This window comes from Micromys minutus, assembly GCF_963924665.1.
Source record: "Micromys minutus genome assembly, chromosome: 3".
Classification (NCBI taxonomy): Eukaryota; Metazoa; Chordata; class Mammalia; order Rodentia; family Muridae; genus Micromys; species Micromys minutus.
Window position 1 is genome coordinate 6,591,291 of NC_137972.1, and position 22,080 is coordinate 6,613,370.

At 39.4% G+C, this 22,080-nt stretch overlaps 1 protein-coding gene across 1 annotated transcript in view; it reads right to left on the minus strand.

Moving 5' to 3' along the window:
* The window catches only part of LOC308418548 (solute carrier organic anion transporter family member 1A6-like), a gene marked incomplete at both ends in the record, with an annotated part of 41,228 nt that extends 34,360 nt beyond the window's left edge, over positions 1-6,868 (minus strand). Inside the window, 3 exons of the mRNA XM_080913934.1 lie at positions 310-442; positions 2,885-3,026; positions 6,809-6,868. Of these exons, the coding sequence (XP_080770060.1) occupies positions 310-442; positions 2,885-3,026; positions 6,809-6,868 (335 nt within the window). The remainder of the gene's footprint in view (positions 1-309; positions 443-2,884; positions 3,027-6,808) is intronic.
* Positions 6,869-22,080: the final 15,212 nt, after the last annotated feature.

The following is a 22,080-nucleotide window of genomic DNA, read 5'->3' on the forward strand; positions in this document are numbered from 1 at the left end:
AAGCCATTTCAAAATAACTCAGGGGAAAATAATCCAGGAAAAATCAAAGTTTAGGCCGTGAGGTAAAAGATGGAAAGCAGAAAGCTGATGAAGATTTAATTGAAAGAGGGAGTCATCTTCCAGCCCAGCCAGCAGCAGGATTTGGCAGTTTTAGCCATGTGGTTCTGAAATTGTAGTCAAAGATGGAAGGAGTTTTGGAATTTTTCTCTGAAACTATAAGAAGCCTTGCTCCTCCCAGAGAGGATAGTCTGAGCTCCATTTCCAGTAGGTTAAAGTTGAATCTAAAATATCAAGGGGAAGAATACTCACCGGCCCATGAGGAAATGGGGTAGTGATATAATAAAACACCCTAGGCCCATAATTGCACATCCTACTCCAATCATGATAGATCTGTGCAGTTTACTTCCAAAATAACTCACGAATATAATCAACATAAGGTTTCCTGAAAGAGGGGAATGAGAATGTTTCTTGCAGTAAAACATTAGCAACGCTCAGCCAACAGACTCTCCAGCATTTAGACTCTAGGGCCCATTGTTTAACAACCACCTTAACAATATAGGGACTGGGGCTTAGGCTGTGTTGTGTATTGTTCTGAAATGTAAAGCAATTGGGATCTTGAAGGAAGCTTGTCTTTCAGGCTGAAAAATCCTAAATCTTGATTCTATTTTGTGATACTTGGATCACAAATAAGGGAGGAGTTGAAAAGAACCAAATATATAAGTAAATTATCTACAAACTACATAAATTTAATTTGATGAAAATGTCTACCCTGTTCATATTCTACATAAAGGAAAAAGAAATCAGAAAAATCCAACATTCTACTTTCATGACTTAACATACCTCTGAGTGATCTTAAATACTTGAAAGATATATGAAGACTTTTTTTTCCAATGCTGTCTCATCTTCTACAGCTAAATAAAAGAGATTTTGCCATATTTTGAATGTGCCCCTTCTTGTTATTATAACCTATCTCTGTCATTCAGCCTGTCATGCAGAATGCAGTCTCCTAGGATACCTACTGTTTGAACTCTTTGTGCATCTTTCTAGTATATGGCTATACCCCCTGAATGTACAAATCCTGTCTGAAATACAGATTGTGTGGAAAGTAAAAGGAACTCACATTATGCTAAGTTCACCTCCTACATTGCCTTGCTGTGTTCCTCAAATAATCTATGGGAAGGCATGGGGAGAGAAGCAGAGTTTATCCATTTTAAGGAAAGGTTGCTGGCAGAAGTGCTTTGGAAATGCCCACCAAACACTGCTTTCACTGGCCACTGGGAATTGCTTCCTCTCACAGTTCTTTCTACTTAACAGTTCACCTTAAGTCACATGTCACAGCCAGTGTTGTTATTAATAGTTAATGTATCCTACTTTAGACAGAAACCTTTAACATTTAACCCAAAGTCCATGACATTTCCAAAAATTAGAGTTCTGTAAGAAATAAAGTTTTCCATTAACTTGGTTAAAAATTATTTTCAACAATCATTAACTGGACACTAACATTTCTGTTAACAGTGAAGTAGGAAGCAATAGTGACATGAACAGAAATGATTCTGTCACCAATGGAAGTATAAATATGACATTGACATTGTGGCATTATGAATGACAGTGTGATTGTTTGTAGATACTACAAAATGTAATGGAGCCAATAATTACTTAAAAAACAGATCTAAACTATATTTATATTGTTGTTAAAAAGCACAAATATTCCTGCCTAACAGGTCACTTAAGGTTCTGATGATTTTTTAATTCCACATAAATGGCTTTCTTTTCACCTAAACACTTTAATTGCATTTTTTGTGGTGAGTCCTCCACATAGAAAGACTAATATCCACTTCTAAACTTATGCAGGTACTCTGCCACATGAGAGGCAAAAGACATACTCAAGAGTAAGCCACAGTCTCCACTCATTTCTCTTTCCTGCACATCTCTCCAGGCTCATGTTCTAGCAACATCCAACTTCCCATAAAACTGGGCTGACTCCATCTCCACTGAAAATGATTTGATGCTTCATCGTCGGTCCAAATCTCCCCTGCACATTAGTCTTTCTTCCTGAGTACAGCTGTGTCCTGTAGATTCTTGGATAACCAATAAAATATACTTGCTGAATCTAATTCACAGAACACTAAAAAAATTGCATAAGATGAACTCATCCTGACTTCACTGACAGCCTAAGACATGAATGCACTCATAAGCACTGAGGAGCTTGATTCTGGGAAACAAGAGGGGTCATTTTCAGTGTGGGCAACCTCCTCAACTCTAATTATCCTTGCCATTTCTAACAAATACATTAAAGACAATTCTACTTGAAAAGATACTAAAAACTAAGATTAAACTTGTAGGTCACTTGGTTTATAGATGGAATTATCCCTTCCTTCATCTTTTGTACTCTTATATCACAGTTCATCAGCCAAAAGCAGGAGTTGAAGCCCATGAAATTTTTTAGAAATTGTGCCTGACAAACTCAAACACAGGAGAGTTCCCTTATCATTCCTAGGAACTATGAGTGAAGAGCTGTCACCTAGAGATACAGCAGGGTAAGAAAACCATCTGCCCTTTCCTTTAGAACATCAGTTTCTCTGAAGTCACAAAGCAAATTTCTAAAATGCCAAAGAAAGGGCATTAGCTTCTCCTTGAGTATCTGAAAGATAGAACTAGTTATTAATGTGGTTCACCTATTACCCTCTCCCAAGAAACAGAATCATGTCACCATAAGTGGCAATAATGAACTGTCATCATGAGGTTATTTAAATTAGTATCTTCTTCACACCAAACCAGGCTATACAAGGAACACCAAGAAACATGTAACTCAGTTATATTATGTGGTCTAATGCAGGGAATAAAGACAAATTTTCAATATATAAAAATAACTGTAAGAACTCACCCATCTCAAAGCTCCCATTGATAAGCCCAACTATATATGTGGAAATATCGAATTGTCTCTCTATTTGTGTGAGCATGGAATTCATGTAAATTCCTGATAGTGTTTTTGATATATTTACCCATATTAATGCCAACACAAACACCTAGGAAGAAAAGAGATTAAGAAAAAAAAAACTTAGTTTTTCAATTACATATCTGCCACTTACTGAGAAAACAGTCTCTACCATATGGTGGACTATTATTCCCAACTTAAACAGCCCTTAGCATCTGAGCACCTTCTCTCTCTATCACCATGTGTGCACTCTGGAAGCACAGTTAGAGTAGTTGCTTACCATTTGGTACGTTTTCTAAATAGTTAAGGCTTTGCTCTCTTATCTGTGTACCTTACTCATACAGAAAGACAGGGAGTTGTTCCTTGTAAGAAACAGCTATTCATGAATCTTCATCACTAGACTATTGTCTGAAGGACAAGTGCTGCTCAGACAGGAATGGAGAGAAGAGAATCACACCGAGGCATTGCGTGTGGAGCAGGTTTCCTGTGTTTTCTCTACAGGAATGACAGGTCACTGGATGTCCCTGGGCAGTTGAATACTTAGTCCTCTTTTTCTGCGTTCTCTACAACAACACAGGACACCACTGTCACAGCAAAGTGACCTGTGGGGTTGTTTATTTCCCTTGTATAATATTCCCTATAACACATTATCTAAGCACTGCAAGCAGTGTTCATGTAATTGAACACAGGGTAGAAGATGGTGGGTTCCCTCAGGTGCAGGATGAATGATGGCTTGCTCTAAAGAGAACACTGCCAACTACTTGCCTATGACTAATTAATACACTCTGAGTGATGTGATGAATGAGATTTTTGTTTCTGTTAACTTATCTTCCACCATCTGATTGATGGAAAATTGTACCATCCAAGTTTCTGGAACTTCTGTACTGCTGCCTACCCAAAATTATATTCAAACATTATTGTGTGAGTTTTTTTATCCAATGCTTATAACTTTACTGTCACAAGTATCAATTCATAACCAAAGCAGAAGCATGAAAAAACAGAAAAACGAATTCCGGAATTAGAGTACCAAGTTTAGCATATCTCAAAGGTACTCTTTATCTGCAATATAGTATAATTACACCTCTAGACATTTCTCTCCACAATTCTAATGCTGTTTGTGTAGATGTTCACTCTTTCCATCTTTCAGAGGATATGGGTGACACTTTATACTTTTCATTGAGTTTTATAATTCAGATCCTTTATTTAAAACCAAGGTCTACCAAATTACAAAAATAATTAGACTCAGTAAGATCATTTAAATAGTCAATGAGCCTAATTGGTTCTTTTTCTAAAATATTTTGTTCTGTGAAGAAGAAAAAGGACCCAATGGCCATGCACATTCAAATCTCCCACTATATAACACCTGTATTCATGAAGCTAATCCCACTGACTTCTTACCCCAGCACTCTAGAGTCTACAGCAAACCCCTGTGGAGCAGTCTTTTCATGCTTCCAAGGGTGGTTTTCTTTTTTTCTCTTAAGTTCTTTCATCATTTTTGCATAAATGTGTATATGTTTGTGTGGGATGAGTTCATGTGTGCATATGTACACAGGGAGAACAGAAGACAGTTTCAGATGCAATACCCCATAATTGTAGCTATTTTATAAAGGAGGAGATAGAGACTCTCAACTGCCTGGAATGCATCCAGGAGGCAAGGCTAGCTCATCAGTGAGACACATGTGTCAGCAAGACTCCATCTCTTCATGCTGAAATTATACCCAGATGTCACCCTGACTAGTTGTTATGTAGGATTTGAGGACTGAACTGCAGATCTCCTGTTTTCTAAGCAAGTGCTTTACTGACTGAGGCATCTCCTTGGCCCCCTTGAAAAATTATCTTCTATGAATAATTTGTATTGTTTAAGTATATTGTTTACTACATGGAATATTCTGATTATTATCTTCTTTCCCTCTTTTTCTCCTTTATTCACCAGAGGCACCCTGGCTCCTAACAAGTGTTTCTTTTCCAGGATTCGTGAATCTTTGATTAATTTTCTTTGACCCATGGAGCTTAACCAGAGCCATCCATGTAGCCACTGAGTTGGAACTACCTATGGGTGGGAAGTCACAAATGCGTGCAGGATAGAAGGCCAATATGGCTATCATTCTCCTGTTCTGGAGACTTTTCTTAGTGATAATATTCTCAATTTAGAAAGCAGGACCTTTGCTCTGTCTGCCAATGTAAGCACCTAACACTCACATAGTTCGAAATTCAGGGAAGAAGAGACATCTGATTAATTCTAAACAATTACTTCTAGATTTTATCTTGTAAAGTCATGAATTTAACAGTATTTTTTTCCATAACATTAACACCAATATCTACTCTTATTAAACTCTAACTGTGGTGGTTTGAATAGGATTGGCCCATAGACACATAGGCATGAAGGCTTGACCACCACGGAGCAGTACTATTAGAGGGGCAGCTTTGTAAGAGGCAGTGTCTAACTGGGCTGGGCTCTGGGCATTCAGAAGACCCTTCAGTTCCATAGTCACCCTATTCCTGCTCCCTGATGGTCTGGATGTATATATAATAGCTCCTTCTCCTGTACCATATCTGCCTTTGCACTACCATAATTCCTTCCACCACCAAACCTATGAGTCTTTAAACTGGTCCAAATTACTGGCTTTTCTTTATTAAAGTTACAGTGGTCATGATATCACACTGCAGTAATAGAAATCTTAATTATGACATTTACCAGAAACAAACTCTGAAAAGTAGGGTTAAAGATACCTCATGACTTTTCTCAACAAATTCTACTGAGCCTAGTAACAGAATGAAAACACTCATTATTACCCTAATATAGGAAGCTGGAGATGCAGCTCAGTGGATAAGAGCACTGGATGTATTTGTTGAGGACGAGAATTCAGTATTTAGCACCCACCGGATTGTGAATAGTTTCTGGGGAAAGTTAGGAGCCAAAGGATATGGGCTGCTCAGATGATTGTGAGAACTGAGGGATAACCAGAAGAGCTTTGGGTTCCAATGATTCATATGTCATAACATTGCAAGTAAAAGTACTATACGGAGTCTCAGTATGATGTCTCTTTTTTATGTTAACCAACTAGTACAGGTGACTCACAGTAAAACGGTCATGGAATATGATGATTGAGAATACAGAAATTGGAGAGGAATACCTAAGGGATTCTTCAGAAACTAGGCCAGTGCTCACATTTTCTGGGTCAAATAAGTTTACGTTTTGTGATGTAAAGCTGATTTGAGAGCTATAAAAACAGTTGTTATCTCTAGAATATGGAAAACCACCAAACCAGCTAACAATTCCTTCTTAACTAAGAATGACAGTTGTACTTCCAATACATGAAGAAAATATTTGTCTGACTGGATCATAAAGTTTTGTTTGCATGGTAATTAACACAATGCTTCTATCAGGGAACTGTTTCCCAGCTGTGACCTCTGACCTTCTGCCAGGAATCCCTGAAGGCTGAGCACTGGACTGACCTCTGGCCTCAGGCTAAAAGCCACCACAACCTAATATGTACCTAAAACATGTTAAACCCTGTTCTTTTTCTAAAAGGAAGGAGGCTGCAATTGAAATGTAATGTTAATTTTAAAATAGAAATAAGGGAGAAAAAAAACATTCCCTTTTATCCTGGATAAATAATCCTGCTTAGATATCCCTAATTATAAAATAATGTTTTTAAGTCTAGGAATTAACTACACATAGGATAAAATGTCATTTTTGTTGCAAAACTTCATGTAAGCTGAACAATATTACAATGATTTTGATACTTCTGTTACACACTGCTCTGCCTGTATGCATTAGTGTGTGTGTGTGTGTGTATGTGTGTGTGTGTGTGTGTGTGTGTGTGTGTGTGTTTGTGTGTGTCTGTGTGCATATGTCTAAACAATCCATACCTTAATCTTGGCAAAGCATCTGAAGCCATGGATTCCAACCCTTTTCTCAGGTTCTCCCATTTTGTTCTTCTGATTGTTTAAGGATGTCTCTGCTTTCAAAATCCCACAACTGTCTTTTCATAAGACAGCAGTTAAATTATTTGCTGAACTGTAACAAGTCAGTTTGTTCATTTGTGATGTGGACTTTTCTTAATTTTTAAAAATTTTTCTCTTACATATTACATCTCAACCAATTTCCCTTCTTTGTACTCTTCCAAAGTCCTTCCCCCATTCCGGATTTTCCCTGAGACCAACTGTCCTCTTCATCGCCTTCCAAAAAAAAAAAAAAAGAATAGCCTTCCAGGGATACAACAGAGTAGAGACTGACAAGTTACAATGAAATTAGCCCAAGCCCTGGGATCTGGATAAAGAGACAACTCAGTAGGGGAGCAGTTGTTAAAGATAAAGCAGAGAGTTAAATTATTTATAGAACTATATAAAGTAATACTGAAAATCAACACATGCCAAAATGAAAATTATCTCAGGGTCAGGCTGCTTAATCAGGGTTTCTCTAGCTATGATAAACTACTAGGACCAAAGCAACAGAGAGGAGAAGGAGGCCTTTGTATGTTTGTTTTTTCCTTTCTTTCTTCCTTCCTTCCTTTCTTCCTACCTTCCTTCCTTCCTTCCTTTCATGCTTGCTTTGCTTTTTTTCATTCTTTAATTTCCTGTTTTTAATTAGCATAACATCCCAATTGCAGGCCCTAGTCCTGAGCTCACAAATCCCTCCCCACATTGCTCCCTATATTTCTTCTCAGAGAGAGAAACCCCCCCTGAACACAATCCTCACCCTGACACATATAGTCCCTGCAGGACTTCTCTCACTGACGCTGGATCTGGCAGGCCAGGTAGGGGAAGGGAATCCAATGGCAGACATCCCTGCTTCAATTGTTAGGGGACCCATATGAAGACCAGCTTCCACATATGCTACAAAAGTGTTTAGGGCCTAGGCCCAGCCCCTGCATGCCTTTTGGTTGGTAGTTCATTCCCTGTGAGCACCCATGCACTGAGATTACTTTACTATGTCTTCTTGTGGTGTCCTTGACACCTCTGGCTGGCTCAGTTCTATTCCCCACTGTTCCACAAGACTCTCCAAGCTCCACCTCATGTTTGTCAATGGGTTCCTACATTTGTGTTCATCCTATTCCACATGTCTGTGGTTATAAGAAAAGAAAGTTGTGGTCAAGTCTTGATCAGTCATCGAAAGCAGTGCATCGATAAATCCCTGATTCTCCTGACAAAACAGAGGATGTCCTGGAAACACTTAATCATATCTATCTGGCTGGTCCAGAGAGAACAACTTTAATTGCAGTATCTATAGCCAACCCCTGGTACCCCCAGGCTACAAGGAAACTACATTTTCTCAGGTGAGATTGTCCTTCTCAGCCATATTTGTTTAGGCTGTTTCTGCCACACATAAGGTATTGCCTGTTAATTCTAGTGGCTTATCATTCTCCAACTCTGTTATAGAAATTTTGCATAGGGCTACTTTGGTGCTCAAGAGATCTAGAGAATTTGTTGCAGACTTAATGCTGGAGATCACAGGATTAATAGATGTGATTTCTAGTTTTTCTTTAACCACTCCATCCTTGATTAAAGAGATTCACACAACACATCATGTAGAGCAATTTTTCAAAAATGTGTGCTGGCTGGTTTTGTGTCAATTGACACAAGCTGGAGTTGTCACAGACAAAGGTGCCTCAGTTGAGGAAATGCCTCCATGAGATCCAGCTGTAAGGCATTTTCTCAGCTAGTGCTCAAGAGGGAGGGCCCAGCCCATTGTGGGTGGTGCCATCCCAGGGCTGGTAGACCTGGGTTCTATAAGAAAGCAAGCTGAGCAAGCCAGGGGAAGCAAGACAGTAAGTTACAAACTTGCATGGCCTCTGCACCAGCTCCTCCTTCCTGACCTGTTTAAGTTCTAGTCCTGACTTCCTTTGTTGATAAACAGTGATATGGAAGTGTAAGGTGACTAAACCCGTTCCTCCACAACTTGCTTCTTAGTCACGATGTTTTGTGCAAGAATAGAAACTTTGATTAAGACAAAGTGATAACAGCACAGTGGTGGATTCCTGTGACAATCTGACCAAAATTTGGGGAGGACTGTAGAAGGACTTTGGAGCATTGACCTAAAAGAGCAATTGGGATACTAAGAACTCTGGGGTGTACAGAATGAGCTTAGAGGATAATGTTGATGAGAACAATGCAGAAGATGGAGACCTGGCTTGTGAAAATGTAGAGAAAAGATTAAAGACTCTTATCAGGGCTGTTGTTGTGATTATGAAGATTCTGTGGTTTATGGTTAGCTGGAGCTTAAAAATCAGCTGTCATTAACAAGATACCAGAACTACTAAAGCAAAACCTTTGCACTACTAGGACTATTGATGCTGGTCAGCTAGAGCTAAGAAATTAGTGGTGATTAATATAGACCAGCATTATTGGGTGAAATCTACTCAGAAGTGTTTTCTGAGCACACAAAGAAGCTGTGTTCCAGAGATAGCCAAGGCTGTACCTCATACTGTGGCTGGAGTTGGTAATATGTAAGAGTTATCCAGATGGTAGTGGTTTTGAAGGACTGAAGGGGTCATGAAGAATACCTGAGGCTTGGCACTGTGAGAGACCATGGAAGGCCATTGGTGAAGGTGCAGCCTCAGTTGCAATTGGTGGCCCAGGACTGAAGGGGTCATGAAAAGGAGTTGAGACTTGGCACCATGTAGAGAGCCTATGAGAGGCTATTGGTGAAGCCTAGTTGCAGAGGATGACAGCAGTGTTTTAGAGATGCCAGTACCATGAGATGACCACCAAGAACAGCAGTGGCAGTGGAGAACAGGCAGCTTAAACCTAGAAGACAAGGTGCTACAAAGGGCAGAGCTGGATAATTGACTCAAGCCCTTGGAGGAGCTCAAAACTTAGTGAATAGATCCCAACATTGGATGGTTAGAATCTGATTTTGCTTTTGATTGTGACTGTGCCCTGACATCTTTCCCTCTTGAACAAAGAAGTGGAACCCATAATTAAGAGACTTTTAATTGTAAAAAGACTGATTTTTGAAAGAGATTAGATATTTTAAAGGGATTGTAATTTTAATATGTAAGAAATTGTAAATACTGGAACTTTTAAGGTTATTTAGTTAATGGAGATACATAAGAAAGTGGAGGTTGAGGCTTAATAAGTGTTGTTGTTGTGTGTCAAGTTGACAAAGGGTCAATTTTACTGGCTGGTTTTATGTCAACTTGACACAAACTGGAGTTATTTACAGAGAAAGGAGCCTCAGTTGAGGAAATTCCTCTATGAGATCTATCTGTAAGGCATTTTCACAACTTGTGATCAAGGCTAGGATGGACCAGCCTATTGTGGGTGGTGCCATCCCTGAGCTGGTTTTCATAAGAAAGCAAGTTGAGCAAGCCAGGGGAAGCAATCCATTAAGTAACATCCCTCTATGTCTTCTCTATCAGCCCTGTTTCCTGACCTGCTTGAGTTCCAGTCCTTACACTTCCATATTACTGTTCATCATCAAAGGAAGTAAGCTGAATCAACCCCTTTCTCCCCAATTTGCTTCTTAATCGTGATGTTTTGTGCAGAAATAGAAACCCTGATTAAGACAATGTGGCAATAGCACTCATGATCCAGGAGAGTATTGACAGGCAGCTCTATAATAAGTTTAATGCATTAGAGGAAACAGTTCTACTCATCAGACACCAAATTAGAAACACTAAGATCAGGCTCTCAGTGAAATACCACTCACTGCTTAGTTGGGTCTGTGTAATTCCCTTTGAGTATAATTTCTACGAATATTTCTGGTCTCCAATCCAGTCTTACTTAAAGAGGCTTTGAACAATTCTAATTTGGATCGAATACTAACTCCCTACATCATATGATTATGGATATTAAGAACTCTAGAGTGGGATCCACTTATATTGAGGAAGAATCTGCAGCTTTTGCCTCTGCTGTGTATGAGTTCACTTTTTCATCTTCCTGAAGGACCTTGCTGGTAATGGAGGAACTGCAGTTGGTTTATTCTGACTAATTCTTTCAGTCTGTATCAAACAAGTCATGTGCTCAGTAACCACACTCACAGTAAATGTTTGTACTCTTGAATTAAAACCGAAAGGGAAAGGTGCCAAATCCTGCATGGTTATGGATGAGATAGTGTGACATAGAATCCCACTCCTGGGGAAGATTCAGCAGGTTGTGAGTCTCTAGAAGTGCTGACAGTTGCTGTGAGCATGGGGCTAGTTTATATTTTAAAGTATATATTTTACTTTATTTTCCTTCTTTCAGAAATGTTCTCGCTGCCAAGGTTAATGGCTCCTTGATAAGTAGAAACAGAATGAATCTGGGGCGTGAGAATGTGTCTAATATTCCCCAGCCAAATGGTAAATGATGTCACCTGCAGGACAGCCCTTAAAACTGTGGGAAAGAACTGTGGGGAAACATGAGTTCACAAATATATAATTTCTCAACTAAGCAAATTATAAGGATGCAATATAAACTGTATGAGAAACTTCATGGACCTAAAAGATCATAAACCTTAACTGAGTCAGCTTGTCTGTCAGAAAGATATTAAGAAAGAATAAATGAGTTTTAGGAAGTGGTGATCCCATAGCAGAATTCCACCCACTAACCTTGTTTGTACTTGTTGTACAAATGCAGGCAGATTTGTGGATTCAAGGTCATTCTGGGACAGAGTGAGTTTAGGTCTAGACATAATGGGAGTGATGATCTCAGGATGGGATCCTGCCCATCTAAACTTACTGTTTGTGCTTTCAAAGGCAGATAGATCTCTAAGTTTATTTGCTATGTTAAAAAAAAATGTACTTGATGTCTTTTAATGGCCTAAAGTCAAAAATGCTGATTCACAGAATAATCAAAAGGGAATCTGGGGTGAATGATTGAATTGATATGCAAATAAAAGACTGCTCTTTGATCTGCAAGAACTCAGATATCCACACAGCTATCTGGAAAGCCAGCTCAAACAGAACATAGAGTTCTATGCTGCTCCCAAATAGCCTTCCTCAGGACCCTCACTCCAAGACAAGGCTGGTCCTTGCCAACACCTCTTAGGAGACAGTTATGCTAGGTTCCTGTCTGCAAGTATAGTATACTATCATTAAATAGTGTTATTGGTTGGCCGTTCCTCCAGTCTCTGCTCCATCTTTATCCCTGTGTATCTTGTAGGCAGGACAAATTTTGAGTTGAAATTTTTGTGGGTGGGTTGATGCTCTTCTTCTTTTACTGGAAATACTGCCTAACACCAGGATGTTGGCCACATCAATCTCTAAATCAATGTTTGTTTGTTTGTTTTTTTACTGTTAACATATAGTTCTATGTCACAGTTTATTACTGAAGGAAGTCAGGATAGATACTTTGGGCAGGAATCTGGATGCAGGAAGTAATGCAGAAGCCATACAGGAATATTACTTACACTTCTGTTCCTTATGTATTGCTAATCTTGTTGTTTTATAGAACGCAGGACTTTCTACCAAGGCATAGCATCACCTACTGTGAGCTAGCACCCTCATATCAATCACCAATTAATAAAATGTACCACTGGCTAGACCATTGGTACACATAAGATTTTAGCTCATTTCAAGTTGACATAACACTGTCCAGAACAGCTGAGGAGGAAGTTCAGTGGGCAAGATATTTGATTTCTAATCATGAAGATATGAGTTTGAATTCTTAGCAACCAAGTAAAGAGCTGAGTTTCTTTGCACCTGGCTATAACCTCAATACTGGGAGAACCCAGACAGCAAGATCAGAACAGTATGCCAGCCTGTCACTCTAAAGAAATGAACTACCAACAGGTTACCTGAAGAGACCTATAATGGTTTAAATAGGTATAGCCCTAACAGAGCCATGTATTTTAAGGAATGGCCCATTAAAAAGGCACTATTAGGAACTGTGGCCTTTTTGAAAGGAAGTGTATCACTATAGGGGCAGGCTTTGAGGTCCCCTATGCTCAATATAAGCACAGTGTGAAACATAGTCTAATTCTGCTTTCTTCAGATCAATACAGAGAACTCTCAGCTCCTTCTTAAGCACTATGCCTATCTGTAATCCACCATGCTTCCGGCCATGATGATAAGAGACTGAACCTCTGAAACTATAAAACAACCTTGATTAAATGTTTTCCTTTATAAGTGTTACCTTAGTGGTCATGGTGTTTCTTTACAGCAGAATATACCTAAGCCAAGACCACCATCAAAAACCATAAGTCTGAGTACTCTAGAAGAAGACATTCAGCACTGACTTCTAGCCTTTATAATATGCACACCTGTTTATGTGCACCTGCAATCCACCATGCTTCCTGCCATAAGAGGCCTGCACCTGAACACACCCCATGTATACAAACAAACCCATACACATAATAAACATGTATATGCATATAAACTGCATGCAGACATGCCCCCCTTCTTGCTCACAACTGTGTCAAGACAATCCCTTGAATAGAAACAATTTAACCAGTATGTTGAATATTATAATATTATCTAGGAAGGTTAGTGTATTCAGAATAACCTTAAAATAATAAAACATAAAAGATTGGCTTTGTGTGATTTCTATTGGAAAATCCCATGCAAATAACTATACTTATTTTTTTACTTATTTTTTAGTGGTATTAAAGATAGCCTCATTGCTTTTTGGGCACTGACATTAAGCTAATGACAATGTGGATAAAATAGAGGTTTTTATTTCTTTAGACAAAGCAGATGAAACATAGATTATGTTTGAACTCACTTGAGGGCTGCTGCCTCTAAGAATGGGAAGACATGAAGGAAAGACCATCCAGAGACTGCCCTACCTGGGGGTTCATTCCATTCCAAGCCACCAAACATAGACAATATTGCTGATGCCATCAAGTGCATGCTGATAAGAGCCTGATATAACTGTGTCCTGAGAGGCTCTGGAGAGCCTTGACAGATACAGAGGCAGATGCTTCCAGCCAGCCATTGGACTGAGAATAGGGTCCCCAATGGAAAAGTAAGAGAAATAACTGAAGGAGCTGAAGGGGTTTCCAACCCATAGGAAGAGCAACAATATCAACCAACCAGACACCCCAGATCTCCCAGGGTCTAAACTACCAATCAAAGAGTACACATGGAGTGACCCATAGTTCTAGCTGCATATGGAGCAGAGGACAGCCTTGTCCGACATCAGTGGGAAGAGAGGCCCTGGGTCTTGTGAAGACTTGATGCCTCAGTGTAGGGGAATGCCAGGGCACGGAGGTGGGAGGAAGTGGGTGGGTGGGATAGCACCCTCATAGAAGTAGGGGGAGGGAAGATGTGACAGGGGGTTCCTGGAGGGGAGACTAGGAAATGGGATAACATTTGAAATGTAAATAAATAATATATACATTAAGAGAGAAAAAAACAGAATAGGAAGACATTTGTTGTATTTGTACTAAACATTTGCCTCACTGAGCAGGCTTTCTTCATGAGGTCTTTGAATTCCAAAATTTCCCTAGAATTTCAAGAATAAACACTTTCTGGGGCATAGTAGATTCACAGACAACTGAGGAGGTGTGAAATTTTAATCACAAAAATAACATAAGTAAAAACCACAAATAGCTCTATGATATGGGGAAGAATCCAATAATTCCAAGTTTAAAACTATAGGGTCTAGGAGAAGACCACACACATAAACAGACATCTATATATGTGGTTATTTTGAGATACATATTACACATGGATGAGCATGTCCCAATCAAAAATGACATTTACATACAAGCATTTAGGTGCAAAACAAAAAGGTGACTTGATCTCTATTCTGTCTAACTAGCCTCATTAAGCTGTTTTCTGTCTTGAAAGTAAAACACTTTTCATTTATATTTTTGGTTGTGAGCCTAGCCTATAACAGCTGAGCCATCTCTCTAGCCCTTCATTTATATTTTAATTTCCTACTTTTTTCTAAAAACTATATTTCAACATACTGGTATTATTTCTTAGGAGGATTCAGAGCACTGATTTAGAAAATCCCTCTGGACAATGTTCATTTAACAATTATCCAGGTTTTCCCTCCTTTGTTTATAAAACATTTAAATCTTTTAATGAAGTTCTCAATCCCAGTAAGCACTGAAGAACTTTGAATGGCCCTATTTGTATTTACTACTTTCCAGTTACAACAAATACTTACTGAAATCCTAGTGTGTGCCAGGATTAGCATGAAGCACCAAGAATCAAGAAAGAATAAGATAAGCTATGTCTTTCTATGAAAAAGTGGGACATCCGCCACCAGGAAGAGTGGAGACCCAGACACACCAGACTGGCGAGATCCGGGTGAGAACAGATTCCTACTAGCCAGGGGGCGGAGAGATCTCAGCTTAGCACACAGAAACTGTGTGCCTGACCTGCTTGATTCAGGAACCCAGGAACCCGGTGGCATTGGACCCTCTTCCCAGTCAGTGGCTTCTGGGGTGCAAATCAGGCGATTGGAATATCCACCACCAGGTAGAGCAGAGACCCAGACACACAGGACTGGTGAGAACCAGGTGAGAACGGATTCCAACTAGCCAGGGGGCAGAGAGATCTCAGCAGAGCACTAGGAAAGTGTGTGCCTGCCCTGATTGATCCAGGGACCCAGGAATCCAGCATCGGGCCCTCTGTTCCCAGCCAGCAGCTTTTGGGGTGCACAACAGGTGCTTGGACCATCCGCCAGCAGGAACAGCAGAGATCCAGGGACACAGACCAGGTACAAGGTAAAGGTAAGAATGAATCACAGACAACAACCCAGCTCTACCATCACAACAAATAACAGAATGCCAAACACTCCAGAAAAAGAAGACTCAGACCGAAATCATACCTCAAGATGATGATAGAGATCCTTAAACAAGAACGGGAGGAAAAACATAAAGAATTAGAAGCTTTTAAAGAAGAAACAAGAAAAACACTCAAAGAACTCAAAGAACTAAAAGAAAACAGAACCAAAGAGATGATGGAATGAAAGAAGGAATTTAAAATGGAAATGGACACAATAAAGAAAACACTAAAAGAGACAACACTAGAGGTAGAAATCCTAAAAAAAAATCAGGAGTCACAGAAGCAAGCATTTACAATAGACTGCAAGAGATGGAAGAGAAAATCTCGGGAGCCAAAGACAACATTGGAAACATAGAAAAAACAGTCAGAGAAGATGCAAAAACCAAAAAGCTCCTAACCCAAAATGTCCAGGAGATCCAGGACACAATAAGAAGACCAAATCTAAGGATAATAGGAATAGAAGAGGGCAAAGAATATCAACTAAGGGGTACAGTAAATATCTTCAACAAAATTGTAGAAGAAAACTTCGCTACCCTTAAGAATGTGATGACCATGAGCATAAAAGAAGCCTACAGAAGTCCAAATAGGTTGGAACAGAAAAGCAATTCCTCCCGACACATAATATTCAAAACACCAAGTGCCTGAATCAAAGAAAGAATACAAAAAAAAAAAAAAAAAAAAAAAAAAAAAAAAAAACCCAAACAAACCCAATTAAAAAAATGGGGGATAGAACTAAACAGAGAATTCCCAACAGAAAAATCTTGAGTGACTGAGAAGCATTTGAAGGAAATGTTCAAAGTTCTTGGTGACAGCACATGTTGCTGAGAATGCAGAGAAAGGAACACTCCTCCATTGCTAATATGATTGCAAACTGGTACAATCACGTGGGAAATCAATCTGGAAGTTTCTCAGAAAATTGAAAATAGATCTACCTGAAGACCCAGCTATACCATGCCTGAGCATATACCCAAAAGATGCCTCACCATGCCTCAAGGGCAAATGCTCTACTATGTTCACAGCAGCCTTATTTGTGATAGCCAGAAGGTAGAAACAATGCAGATGTCCCACAGCAGAAGAATAGATAAAGAAAATGTGGTTCATTTACACAATGGAATACTATTTAGCTATTCAGAACCAGGACATCATGAGTTTTGCAGGTAAATAGATGGAAATATCCTGAGTGAGGTATCTCAGAACCAAAAGAATGTACATGTTATGCACTTACTAATAAGTGGATATTCGCTAAAATAAATAAACAAGCAAGCAAGCAAACAAATAAATAAATAAAGCACAGAATACCCAGGATACAATCCACAGAACTCAAAAAAGTTAACAAGCTGTAGGGCACAAATGAAGATGCTTCAATCCCTCTAGGGAAGGAGAAGAAACCAGAAGGCATAAGGAAGTAGGAAACTGGATTAGAGAAGGGAGGTGGAGGGACAGCAGAAAAGGAGAGCATGATCTACTATGGGGGTGGGGAAGGAGTGAAGCCCTGAGGGCCAGCAGAATGAAAGAAAATATACAACCTCAGGAGGTGGGAGTAGTATAGATCCTCTAGAATGTACCAGAGGTGAGAGAATCTCAAGACTCAAAGGGAAGGACCTTAGAAGACATGCCCAACACTGGGGAGAAGGAACTGATAGAATCTACCTCCAGCAGAAAGACAGTGCATCAAATGAGGGATGTGAATGCCATCTCACAGTCAAAAACTCTGACTCAGAATAGTTTCTGTCTAAATGAACTGCAGAGTCAAAACTGGAGAAGAGACTGGGGGAAAGGAGGTCCAGTCACTGGCCCAACCTGGGACCCATCTAAAGGGAAAGCTCCAAGGCCTGACAGTATTACTGATGCTATGATGTACTTATAGACAGGAGCCTAGCATGGCTGCCCTCTTAGAGGCCCAACAACAGCTGAAAACGTCAGATGCACATACAGCCAACTAATGGACAGAAGCAGGGAACCCCTGTGTTTGAATTAGGGAAAGGCTGTGCAAGGAGGGTGACTCCATGGGAAGACCAGCAGTCTCAACTAACCTAGATTCCTGAGAGCTCTCAGACACTGTGTCACCAGCCAGGCAGCATACATCTGAGCATACAGAGTCTGAGGCTCCCAACACATACACAGCAGAGGACTGCCTGGTCTGGCCTCAAGGAGAGAAGATACACCTAACCCCTGAGAGTCTTGAGGCCCCAGGAAGTGCAAAGCCCTGGTAGGGTGTAGAGTGGTGTAGGTATGGGGACAGCCTCTTGGAGATGGGGGAAGGAGGAATAAGATGAGGAACTGTCAGAAGGAAGGATGGGAGTGGGCTAAAAACTGGACTGTAGAAACATCTAAAGATAATAAAAGGTAAATTTCAGAAATAAAGGTTATAAATAGGTTGATAAAAATGATCTAAAAGATAAATGCACATCAATGTTAAATTTATATAAAGACATAAGAAAGGAGTTTAAATAATGTCAAATACAGGAAGAATGTTACATTCAAAGAGAAAAATGGAAGGATAGATATAGTCACATAAAAAGTAATCTATAGAAAAAGGAAAAGGAGATAAATATTGTTATAAATATTTTCAAGGGTAGAGAGCTACTAAATAAACTCCAGGGTTTGATCCCAACACTTGGTAGACAAAGACACAGAGAGATAAGTTCTTTGTGAGTTAGAAGCCAGCCTGAGCAAATCTAAGATAGCCTAGGCTACACAGATAAATCATGTCCCAATAATTAATAATAAATATATTGCTGGAAAACAGTATATTTAAGCTCCATATATTTTCATTTTTATTTACCAACATGAACATTGTTATATGTTCAATGGTGATATTGTACATCCTCTTTGAGAGAGGTCAAAATGAATGGGTTGAAAATGGGATGCTAGATTGGATCAGTCTATATTTATTATATATTCGAACTGCTGGATAAAAAGAGCATTATATTGGGAGAGAGGCTTTATGTTTGTGTCATCCGAAAAGGAAAAAAGGCTTTGGAGTCCATCTAAAACTATTAGGGTTAGATTAAAAGCAGGAGAGCTTTTAAAGGTCTTGGCTACAGACAGGAGGGCAAGAAAATCAAAAGGACTGAATAGAAAATGGATGATTGTAAATCCTCTATTAAAACAAACCCAGTTACTATTGGTGATGCCAAGAAATGGTTGCTGACAAGAGCCTGATATGGATGTCTCTTGAGAGGCTCTGCCAGAACCATACTGACACAGATGAAGATGCTTGCAGCTAAAAATCAGACTTAGCATGGGGATCCTAATGGAGGAGGTAGAGAAATGACTGAAGGAACTGAAGGGTGTTGAAACCCCATAGAAAGAACAAAAATATCAACAAACAAGACCCACCAGAGCTCCCAGGGACTAAACCACTAACCAAAGAGTACACATGGAGGGACCCATAGTTCCAGCCACACCTTTAGAAGAGGAAAGCATTGTCTAGCATCAGTAGGAGGGGAAGCCCTTGGTTCTGTAAAGGCTTGTTTCCCCAGTGTAGGAGAATGACAGGGCTTGAGGTAGGAGTGGGTGGGAGGGGTGGCATCCACATAGAAGCATAGGGATATGCTTCATATAACATAGAAATGATGTGAGACAGGGGAACTGGGAAAGGGGATAACATTTGAAGTGTAATCCAATAAAAAACAAAACAAACATGAAACTGATGGGGCATGTGATATGTTGGTTTGAAACAGGTGGCAAACCACTGTGTTAGACAAGAAGTCACTAGAAATTTCAGATATACAGCCTGAGAGAATTTTATTTTCTAAGTAACAGGAGGCAAGCTCCATGTTGAGTCATGTGGTGTCTCAAGCATGGCGGGGGTTGGAGGCTTAAACAAAAGAAACACAGAGAGTTAGAGATTAGAAGTTGCATGATTCTTTAACAAAATTTGTTTAGAGATGGTATTAAAAAGCTTGTTTATTTGTTTTAAAGATGGTATAAAAATTTAATCCTCAAATCTTACTGGATCACCCTTACTCTGTCTAAAGTGGGCCCCATGGGAATTTTGGGTTTAAATCCTGGTTAGATAAGCTGCTTGTTTCTTTTATTTTTTTTTAAACAGCTTTATTTTACAAAACAAAGATAAATGTACAGATTTTAAACATTTTTTGCTTAAAATTATACATTTTTGTCAGTACTTTTTTCAGATTTTAACATAATTTTTACATAAAACTATATGAATATATTTTTTAGTCAGTACTTGATTTTTTTCAAGGTTTGATTGTATGCCTTGAAAACTTAATAGTTACAATGAGCTAAAGTACATGTAAAACAAAATGTAACATCGAAATAGTTAAAGTTTTCTTGTTTTGTAAATATTTTTTTGTTTTGTTTTGTTTTCTTTATTTCTTGGACTTCATACTGTCTGTGAGTTGTTTCTGGGGGAGTGCAAGCCTCTGGGGTTAGCATCCCACTATCAGTGACTGCATATTATGTCTGTTCTTTTGTGACTGGGTTATCTCACTCAGGATGATATTCTCTAGATGCAGACATTTTCTTAAGAATTTGGTTAAGTCATTGTTTCTGGTGGCAGAGTAGTATTCCATTGTGTATATGTACCACAATTTTTGTATCCATTCATCTTCTGAAGGACATCTGGGTTCTTTCCAGCTTCTAGCTATTATAAATAGAGCCGCTATGAACATTGTGGTGCATATATCTTTGTTGTGTATTAAAGTGTCTCTGGGGTATATGCCCAGAATGGGAAAAGGTCTTTACCAACACCACATCAGATAGAGGCCTAATATCCAAGGTGTACAAGGAACTCAAAAAGCTAGACACCAGAGAATCAAATAACCCTATTAAAAAATAGGGTACAGAGCTAAACAAAACGTTTTCAGTTGAGGAACACCGAATGGCCGAGAAACATCTCAGGAAGTGCTCGACATCCTTAGCCATCAGGGAAATGCAAATCAAAACAACCCTGAGATTCCACCTCACACCAGTCAGATTGGCCAAGATCCAAAACTCAGATGACAGCAGATGCTGGCGAGGCTGCGGAGAAAGAGGAACACTTCTCCACTGTTGGTGGGGTTGCAAGCTAATACAACCACTCTGGAAATCTGTCTGGCGATACCTCAGAAAATTGGATATAGTACTCCCTGAAGACCAAGCTGCTTGTTTCTTAATGACAGGCATTAAAAGAAATTTTTGTTTTTATAGTTAGAAGAAAAGAGTGCAGAGTTTACTCGAATCACGTACTGATTTTCACCCTTGGTTCAGAACTAAGATAGAAAAATCTAGTCTGGCTCCAAGTAGCTTATGGTTATATTTGCAAGTTAATTAGATTATTAAAAATAGAAGTCTGTACACCAAGCAGAGTAAATACAGACATGTATTATGGAAGTTATTAATAAATAAAAATTTGATGCTCTAAATAGCTTGACAGATTGATATATTTTGGGTTAAAGTCCTGGTTTGATAAGTTGCTTACTTATTGGTATTGAAATTCATAGGTGTTTAGTTTGCTTTATGAATTACCCCACTAATTGCCATATGGCTCATAGATGCCAACTAGCAAGGGTTTGTGGTTATTTTTAAATTACCTCAGCAGGAAGTTCACAATTATATGCCACCCAAATGTCACAGGAGAATAGTTTTCACTAATGACTTTCCCCTCTGGTACTGGCTGCGTCATTGCAGTCCATCACCATGTAATGATCTATCTCTCCCAATAGCCTCTGAGTCCTCTTGAGAGCAAGCACAAACTACACATATTGAGACCCCCAATACCAAATACTGTGCTGAGAATATAGTGGAGCCTTGATGAATATTTGTGTAATGAATGAATATTAATAAGTGCAGTTAACCGATCAGTAAAGATTCCTATAATTTTCCTCTATAGCCTATGAATTTTCTTCCCTATTTACATCACAAGTCTGTTATACCTCAGTCTACAGGGCCCCATTCTATCTCAGTGTAAATTTATTTATAAGATATGTTATGTTTGGCCTGGTGAGAAGGGGTCCCGACTTGCCAGGGGGCAGAGAGATCTCTGCCAAGCATGCATGGAAAGCGCGCCCAAGCCCTGCCTGTTCCAGGTACCAGGAACCCAGCATTGGGCCCTCTCTTCCCAGCTTGCAGCTTTGGGGCCCAGAGCAGGGCTCGGACCATCCGACATCAGGAACAGCAGAGATCCAGAGACACAGGCCAGGTACAAGGGAAAGGCAAGAACCAGTCACTGACAACAAGATGGCAAGAGGAAAGCGAAAGAGCTTACCCCAGGGAAACCAAGACAACCTGGCAAGGCTAGAACCCAGCTCTCCCATCACAGCAAACAGCGGAATGCCAAACAGTCCAGAAAAAAGAAGACTCAGACATGAAATCCTACCTCAAGATGATGATAGAGATCCTTCAACAAGAACGGAAGGAAAAGCATGAAGAATCAGAAGCTTTTAAAGAAACAAGAAAAACACTCAAAGAACTCAAAGAACTAGAAGTAAACAGAACCAAAGAGATAAAGGAATGGCAGAAGGAATTCAAAAC